General features: G+C 60.1%; 1 protein-coding gene across 2 annotated transcripts in view; it reads right to left on the bottom strand.

Annotated features, from left to right (window-relative positions):
- Positions 1-9,169, bottom strand: part of GNAO1 (G protein subunit alpha o1) — a 195,390-nt gene that overhangs the window by 7,675 nt on the left and 178,546 nt on the right. The window contains exons 7-8 of one of the 2 annotated variants that reach the window (XM_006148390.3): positions 6,458-6,611; positions 877-5,158 (exon numbers count right to left, since the gene is read on the bottom strand). The exons of the other annotated variant lie outside the window; for it this stretch is intronic. Of the exons in view, the coding sequence (XP_006148452.1) occupies positions 4,971-5,158; positions 6,458-6,611 (342 nt within the window). The 3' untranslated portion in view covers positions 877-4,970. Of the gene's footprint in view, positions 1-876; positions 5,159-6,457; positions 6,612-9,169 lie in introns of those variants that run through there. 2 annotated transcript variants of the gene reach the window in all.

Raw genomic sequence — 9,169 nt, 5'->3', positions numbered from 1 at the left:
GGAGAACGACCAACCGTGTCAGGCTCTTGCCCGCCAAGGGCTCACAGTCTAGCTGCAGGGATGTGATACCCACATGGGAAAGAGGTCTGAGAACCCAGGAGTGGCACAGAGAGGGAGGGGTTCAGGAGCAGAGGTCCTGCAGTCAGACCTGCAGCTGCAGAGAGGGCCTTGGAGTGAGCCTGGAAAGAAGGGCTGATCTTGCAGACTGGGGGGCTGCTACAGGGCAGAGAGGTGCAGTACTGAGACCCCTCCACACCCTCATGCTGACCACTGCCACTCTGCACACTGCCTGGAACCCATTGCCAAGGAGCCAAGAGCACAGCTTGTTCTACAAGATTTCCAGGAGGAGGCAGATGCCTGAGTGCATTCGAAATGGAGAGGTTGCATTTGAAAAAGAAGGAAGCTAGGGTTCACAGATGCCAACAGTCACCCACCCCTGCCTGCCAGCGCCTTCCTCAGAGCCACTGGGAACCTTTCCCAGGGCCATTTCCCCAGGTCCTCCTGCTGCCCCAGGAACAGCAGGAAGGCTATGCCCGCAAGGCCGTTGTCAGGCAGCATGTCACCAGGGCAGCCTCGAGCCACACCCAGCACACTAGCACAGGAGGGTGGGCTTGGGCCAGGGCAGACCAGCCTGCTGCCTCACAGCAGGCCTAACAGGTGGATGGGACAGCCAGTCACCTGAATCTTTCTGTCCCCAACAGGACTGTGTCCACTCACCAGGCTGCCCGCAATCCCAGGACCAGGACGGCGGCAGGGCATGAGGACACGTGTCGTGCGGGTGCCCTTGGCACTGACACAACACAGCACTCACACTAGCAAGAGCTGGCACTTTTTATTAACTGTAGGTGACTAATAAATACATTACGGCAGCCAATAAATTATTACAATAGCTAGAGATTTATTAAACCAACAAGTCACTCTTCTTACAAAATTACAGTTAATATGAGGTGGGTGGTAGCGGCGGGGTTGGGAGGTGGGACCACTGCACCTAAGGGAGAAGGCTCTGCTCAGGAGGGAGTGGGTACCCAAGGCCACCCCAGCCTAGGATGGGGGAGGGGAGCAGGTAGGCTGCAGGGAGGGGGGCATAGGAGGCCAAGGACGGGCAGAATGGGGAAAATGAGCCAGGGACAGGGTGGAACCAGGACGGGTAGAGAGGAGGAGGAAACGAAAGCCTGGCTGCCCGGAGCTGGCAGGGTGGACGTGGACGGTGGAGGTGGGGGTCGGGGGCACTGTGGCTCTGCTGGGGAGGGCTGGGAGTTGACGCGGGTGAGCTTGGGGATGAGAACCTTCCTCCCCAGAGGGCCCCTCTCTGACCACAAGGGTCCTGATTAGATTGGAGGTCACTCTTCCTGCTTTTGCCCAACCTGCCCCTTCCTTGCCAGGGCCTTCACCTGGCTACAGTGGACTCTGTCCAGAGGCCCAGTTCCACTCCTGGGGCAGAGTGGGTTCAGGACTCTTTGCTGAGGGGATGGGGAAGGGGGAGCCTGAGCACAGACCCCAGACAGCAGCTCACAACCTGTCCCTGGTAGCCTCGGCTACTGGGACCCTTAACTCTGTAGGCTGTGACCCGGCTGGGGGAACTGTCACTCAGGGTGGGTGCGGGAGGGACTTGCCTCTAGCACCTCAGATGGCCATGGAGCCGGAGCCTCAGGTGTCAGTTCCCAAGAACTGCTGGGCTTCTAGAAGGCTCAGAGGAGAGCAGAGGCAGCCAGAAGTGACTTCTTGCCCCCGGCATGTGAAAACATGGGGAGGTGGGGATCCTGGCCTGGGGGACAGAGCCTGAGGGATCACTAAATAACCACTGGCCTTGTGGTGGACTTGCCAGGAGGACTGAGGAGTATAGACCAAGGAACAAAAAAGGGGGCGGGGAGGGCCAGGAAGAATCAGGGTAGAAATAAGAACTTCCAGGAGCAGGCACCGGGGCCCAGCCTGCGAAGCTGCCAGGTGGGAGCGTGTGGAGTAAACTCCCCTGCAGGCCCCCCCTGGCAGAAGGGGAGAGTTGGGGTGAGATGACTTGAGCATTCCCTGTTGAGAGTCTGCAGACAGTGTGATAAGGCTCAGGGTGAGGGGACTTGACAATGCATGCCCCTGGGGGTACCCAGTGGTGCCCAGTGGAGGGCAGGGGTGCCTCTGTGGGGTGTGGAGTATAGCCAGGGGCAGAGCTGCCTCTGGAACCAGGTATGGGTGTGCTCTGCTGCCCGGGTTCCTCCCAGACCTACGAAGGAGTCTGTAGCCACAGGCCCCCACGCTGGGGCCGGAGTGGAGAGAAAGGGACCGGGTGCTGGACCTCAGTGGTCTCCGCAGCAGGCACCACAGAACCCAGAATGCCAAAGCTCTCGGCGAGGGCCTAGGTTGTGCTCTCTGCAGGGCTGGGAAGACCCCACGCCCTCCTCAGGCCAGAGCCCATCCTTGGGCCTCAAGTACCCCCAGCCCCTCCAGCGAGGCTAGGAGCCTCAGAGACCTCTAGCGGGGCTCAGGTGGAAGGCTAAGACCTGCCTCTAGGGTAGTCTCGGTATAGGGCACGGGGCTTGCCCACAGGCATCTTTGTGGCAGGCACAGTTTTCACAAGGTTGGCAAAGGCACCCTTCCTAGAAACCAGTGTTCCCTGGGCCTGCTAAATTAGAGGCATTCCGAGAGTTTACATGGCCCCTTTGGAAACGCACAGAGCATCGCTGTGGACAAGAGACCAGCCAGATCCAGTCACTCACATCTCCCCCATACCCATATCCACGGCGGAGCCAAAACTCATCGGTCACACTCAGTGGTCCCTCCCCACGGTGGAGCCGCTGGTAATGACACGGGTAGGAGGCATGGAGAAGAGAACCACAGACATTTCTCCCTGTCACCCTCTCTGTGAGGGCTCCCACTGCACAGCCGAGGCCCCCCAGCACGCCGGGTGGGAGAGCTGAGAGTAACACACAAAACTGAGCGGGACGCGAGGAAAGGCAGCCAAGTGGGAGGCAGGCAGGCCTCGGCAGCCTGCTCCTCCACCCCCAGTTCTACAGGCAGGAAGGGCCGGATCCCAGTCCTGACTCCAGCCCAGCACTCTGGCCACTCCGGCTAGAGGGAGGTACCTGGGGCAGGTGGGAGCCCTGGGCTAGAGTACAGGCCAGGGGCTTCCACCTCTGGGTGATGCCCATAGAAAGGCTGGTGACCAGCAGCCCCTTCCAGCCAGCTGCTTTGGGGTCTGGGGTCATAGTCTGAGACAGAGTTAGGGGCAGCTGGCCACACCTAGGGAGGGGATGCCAGGAAATAACTTCTGCTTTCAATGCTGGACAAATGGCTTTAACTGGCCCTGACTGCCACAGCAGGGCACGGAGACTGTTGGCTCCAAGGGCCTGTCCTCTGCCATGTCCAAGCACCTGGTACAAGGTTCAGGACACGATGGAGGTGGGAGGGGAAAAAAAGCAAATAGAAGTGGACTTAGGCTCACAGGGTGGGGCTACCAGAGGCGGCAGCAAGATGGCCTGACCAGGGAGGGGCTCCCGGAGGCCCAGCCCGGCAGGCATTTGGCACGAGGAAAGGGCTTCTGAATCTTGCAGGCACTGCTGAAATCAACAAGGTTGTTGGTAGGGAGTTCTTCCTGGCTCTGGGGACGTCCAGGGGGCTGCATGTAGAAGCTCAGGGCTTCCGCCTGGCCCAGGACTGAGCGCCCAGGGTGGTGGCCGAGAGAACAGAGGGTTTGAGGAGGGGCCCTCAAAGGGTGGTCCTCTCTCCTCCATGGCATGTCGGGTATCTCGGCATAGGACCATATAAGCACATAGGGCCTGCCTGAGGTGTTGGCTATGGTCAGCCAATGAGAGGCACCCAGGAGTGAGAGAGGTGTGTGGATTGCTCAAGCCAGAACGGGTCGGGGTTGCCATGAGAAGCCATCCCACCCTTTCTGCTCAGGCATCTCCATAGCTAACCCACTCTAAAGGACCATAGGGTTCTCCCCTAGAGTGAGGGTGCTCACCTCCACCTGCGTTCCTTGTGCCAGGGGCTGGGAAGACGTCAGGGCTGTGAAATACCTCCTGATTTTCTCACCAAGACGGAGGGAAGCAGGGGCCTGGCATGCCCTTCCCAGGCCTCTCCAACTATAGAACCCCAGTCCAAAGGCCCCCTGCCCTTCCTGTTGGTTTAGTTGGATTCGCTGTGAAACGAGGCAAGGAACACCCTGTCCACTCACTCCTGGGAGCTCCCAGAGCAGCCCCCCAGCTGGGGACAACTAAAGAGTGGGTGGGACACCCTCCTCACACAGGAGGCTTCCCTTAGCCTCCCCTTGCCCACCACCTCCCACTCTGTCCAGCCCCAGACTGCCGGCCCCTTCCCCAGTCTACCTTTGCAGTCAGTCAGGCTCAGCCTGAGACCCAGGGGGAGAGAGCAGAGAGGCACTCCCCCGGGCCTGGGTCCTGGGACCAGCACCAAGTTGGCCTGGTCACCCCATGGATATTGGCGACGACGGAGCTGCCCTAGACCAGAGACCCCAGGCAAGGCTGAGGGACGGCTGCCGCTGCCTTCCCCATTCCCTCCACCTGGCAGCGTCAGGCAGGGCCTTGCTGCCACTGCACAATCCCAGACCACTTGGAGACCTCAAGTTTGAGTCGCTAAGCACAGGGCGTGCCTACTCTGGGCCAAACAGCGGCCGTCTCGGCCCCTCATGCCCCAGCCCAGATAGAACACTTAGAGATGACGCAGAGGCCAGAAGTCGGCCTGTGGTGACAGGCCCAGTCTGCACTCTTAATGCGTGGTGGCTCCCGCAGCACGGCTCGCGGGCTACCGCATTACCACGTGTTCTGACGCCAGAGGAGGGGGGGCGGGGTGTGGAGGATGCTTCCTCCTCCTCCTCCCCTCCCCCATCTGCCTCCGGGGTCTTCTCCATCAAGTGCAAAGGGTGGTCTGAGAGGTGGTGGAGCCCTGGTTCCAGGGAGGGAAGGGGCAGCGGGCCGGGCAGGGCGGAGGGAAGTGGGCGGCCGGGCAGGGTGGCGGGCTCAGTAGAGTCCACAGCCCCGCAGGTTTTTGGCGATGATGACGTCCGTCACGGCGTCAAACACAAACTGGATGTTGTTGGTGTCCGTGGCACAGGTGACGTGGGTGTAGATCTCCTTGTGGGCTGACTTGTTCTTGCTCTCGTACTGGGCCTGGATGTAGGCCACGGCTTCCGTGAAGGCGCTGGGGCCTGCGGGAGGAAATGGCAGGGCCAAGTCAGGCAGCGGTGCCTGGCCAGCAAGTCTGCAGGTGGGGGCCTCTTAAAGACCACAGAGGAGGAGAAGCCTGACCGGCGGGGAAACCGAGGGCTCTGCTAAATCCTCAGTGGGCCATGGAGTTTAGGCAGGGGTTCGAATCCAGTGTGGGAATCATGAAAGAAACAAAACGCCAGCTCTGCCGGGCATGCCCTGTGGTAGGGTGACTGCTGCTTCAGGAAGCTTGTTTCCGTCTTATGCACGTGCCCGCCGACTCCCGGTGCACACTTATCTCATGTGCAAGAGCTCTGAGAGCGCTGAGCTTAGGCAGGCGGGCCCTCTCCTGCTTGCGAGCCTGCTGTCATCTCCCAGTGTCACTCTCGTGGCCATTGCTGGCCAACTGCGATGTGAGCCTCCTTGGCCTCCTTCCCCCTTGGCCTTTCCCCCCTTCTCCTCCTCACCCTTCCTGCCTCTGGCTTCACTCTGAGGCAGCCTGACAACTGCCTGGCTGGCTTGCTTGCTGTCTTTCTCAGAGTGCACCACACTGATCTGCTTCCCAGGTGGCCCAGGGAGAGTGGAAAGAAGCCGCTGGTTTTGGAGAGAGCACAAGAGCAGAACCCTGGCTTTGCACTGAAGCCTCCATAACCTCCTGAATCTGCACCCAGCATGGCAGAGCCGCTGAGGGTGGGCGGGAGGGGAGCTAGAGTTTGGGGCCACTGCACGAGGCTGGGGTGGTGGCCGTTCAGAAAGCCTGGGAGTGGCACACCTGGAGGTGAGCTTCCGGCCATCTCAGGCACATGCATGCAGGCCTCTGGGTCTGGCATCTAGGATCTCACAGACGTGGCTCATGACCAAGGCTCATGACCTACCCAGGCTGCCTTGAGTGGCAGAATAGGGGCATAAACCCTGGGCTGCCTGGTTCCAAGCCCTGATCATCGCCCCTGCATCATCTCGGTGTTCCCACGTTACAGATAACGCCTGTTTACAGGCTGCTTACAGGCTGAAGTGTGGCTCCGAGAGGTTGCCGAGATCCCACAAATAGTAAGTGGCAGAGTCACGATCCCAGCCCTGCTTTCCCTGATGAGGAGCTCTGCTAGCTGCCCCAGCCCCCACCCTAGAGCACATTCCGGGACGGGGTGGGAGGCCATGGTACTGGATTATCCTGCTGGAATCTGGTGCACCCGCGGAGCACAGCGAAGGTGGACTGGGCCGTGGAAAAGGGGCTGTTCCCTCTGGAACTCCCGTGTCCAGAGGGGGCTGTGCAGCCTCCTGCCGTCCTATGGAGGGGTCTCTACCTGTGTATTCAGGAAAGCAGATGGTTAGCGGGGACTTCTTGATCTTCTCTTCAAATATGTCCTTCTTGTTAAGAAACAGGATGATGGACGTGTCTGTGAACCATTTGTTGTTGCAGATGCTGTCGAAAAGCTTCAGGGATTCGTGCATGCGGTTCTGCAACAGAGTGGAGAGGCCAGTGAGGAGGGGCAGTGCCCAGGGCCCTGACCCACCGCGGCCAGTGACACAGCGGGACAAGCAAAGGGAAGGTTCACCAATGCAGCCGAATGCACCACCAGGGATGGAGATGGGAGGACCCACAAGGACAAACAGGATGTGGTCCCTACTTCATTCCACACGCAGGCAGGGCAGGGTGGAGCAGGCCAGGCCAGGTGGAAGGAAGGCTGCCCCCTCCGAAGAGAGCTGGCCCTGGGTGGGCATAGTGAGTCACTGGAGGAGCTCCAGCTCACGGAGAGGACATGCATCATGCATGTAGAGGGCGGGGCCGCAACCACCATCCAACACGTCTACACGGAACCGCGGGTCATGCAGATTTCTCTACCGGGATCTCATTCAGTTTTGCCAGCGAGGTGGGGAAGGTGCACGCATTCAGTTGGGAAACATTAACCGAGGACTAAGAGAACCTCGAATTAATACAGAGTTGGAAGCAGACACTAGGGGGACAGCGTCTTGGGGGTGATCTTGCTGTGGCCTTGGTGCGGTTGGGTGATTTGGTTGGTCGCCTAAGCCATGGCTGGGGTGGGGAGAGGCTCTGAGAGAACTGGTTGTTGGGGCTGGTTTCTCAGTAGTGGAGCCAGAAGAACCCCAAGATGAAACACAGCAAAATAGATCCAAACAGGCAGGAAGATAAAAACCCAGTGACACATGTGAGAAAAAGAGGAAAAAATCCCTGAAAAATTGGTCTGAAGTCTTGAGGCCAGGAAGTCCAGGCCAGTCCAGGCCGAGGCCCCTGTGCAGGCCCGTGGAGGCCAGGATGCCCTGGGATGTGGTGGCTGGGGAAGAATGTGGCGACGGACGGACCGGGGCAGGCATTCACAGCAAAGTCACCCAGTGGAGCCCTGAGAACCTGCTGCTTTCAACTCTTAGCCGATGGTTTCGATTGGAGGGGAGTGCTTCATACCTGCTGGGCTTGGAGGGTCTCTCAGAATCTGCTCATGTTTTGGCCTTGGTTTGGCAAGATAAGGCCCTGCAGGCGGTGGTGGCAGTGGTGGTGAAGTTGTGGTGGCCTGAGGCCCATCCGGGCGGTGTTGAGAGCAGGTACGAGGACAGGATGAGGCCCCTCAGGGACCCAGGGTGCGATGGATAGTGTGGCCGGTCCAGTGGGGCAGCTGCTAGCCCCAGGGCCCCCGGGTCTAGTCCAGGAGCTGGCTGCAGATACCTCTGTCTCGGGTAGCCCCATCTTTCACTCCAGGCCAAGGAGGGACGCGTTGGGCAAACCAGAAAGGAAGGTCGAGGACTGAGGGCTAGGTTGCCAGGACCTAGCTCTGCCTCTCTGAGGCCGAGCATCCATATTCTAGAACCCATCCTCTAGCCATGGCGTCTCCCCTGAGGAGCAGCAACTGCCGTTTGTTGAGTGATGATTCACACATGCAGACGCTCTTATGGCTCTCAGCCCGGTGGTCCCACAGCCACTCGCGAGGTGGAGTGATTGCCCACCATCAACAGCTGGTGGGGCGGCACTAGACCCTGGGCCAGACCAGTCTGACTCCCAAGCTGCTCAGCCCTGCGCGTCCCCTGGGCACGCCGGCGATCAGCCCTACAGCACAGTGCTGTTCCTGCTGCCACTGTGATGGTGAGCACCCTACGTGGGCTGCCGTTGGTGTGGCACCTTCCCTGTGCCCTGGGGAGCTCTGCTTTTCCCTGGGCTGCGGAGGAGGCCAGTTCTGGGGAGAGGAGGGGCCCAGGAAGAGTCTGGTTTTGACCTTGGCCCCACCTGCTTTTGCTTCCCCAGCATCCTCTGCTCTAGCCCTTGTGAAGAAGGGCAGGGGGAAGCGGGGAAGAAGGGAGGGCAGGGGTATGAGAGAATAATAGAAAGATGGCAGAGGAAACTAGGGGGGTGGTGTGCCCCAGGACATGGGCCTGCTCAGCAGCAAGGGCTGGTAGGGAGGCCACAGGGGCACTGGAGTACCCAGGGCCACGGAGCTTGATGCCTGTGGCTGCCAAGCCCCCCGAGATGTCCCTTTGCTTCTGTACCAGGCTCTGGAGGCAGGTCAAAGCCTCAGTCCCATGGCTGAGGGGCCTGGGACTTGGGTTTAGGCCATCGGCAGGCCTGGAGGGCAGGACCAGAGGAGAGGCTGCATTCCATCCCTCTCATCACACCCACACCCCCAGCCTCAGTGCCTTTGCTCTCTGTGAAATCCAGGAGCTGTGGGGAGAAAAGATGCGCTGAGTGAAGCTCAGACTCCAGGGGGAGCAAGGGGACTGTGACAGTGGCACTGAAGGCATGGAGTCAACCAAGAAAGCAGTGAGGGTGCTGGGGCAGTCCCTGTGCAGTTGCGTTTCCAGGAGGCCGTCCTGGGCTGGGGGTGGTCACCGAGTCTGGGTGGGCATCTACCCCTGCCCCACCCTCAGGGTCAAGGACCAGGTTGGTGACTTTCAAACCGCACTGCCTGCTGTGGAACAGCAGCTGAAGCCTGACCCGGGGTGCAGCTGGGCCTGAAAGAGGAAGAGCAAGGCGGGCGAACTGGCACACGGGTCCCCTCCCCCCCCCCGCC

This window comes from Tupaia chinensis, unplaced genomic scaffold, assembly GCF_000334495.1.
Source record: "Tupaia chinensis unplaced genomic scaffold, TupChi_1.0 Scaffold000235_1, whole genome shotgun sequence".
Classification (NCBI taxonomy): Eukaryota; Metazoa; Chordata; class Mammalia; order Scandentia; family Tupaiidae; genus Tupaia; species Tupaia belangeri.
Note: the sequence above shows the minus strand (reverse complement) of the source record. Positions and strands in the feature narration are given on the sequence as shown.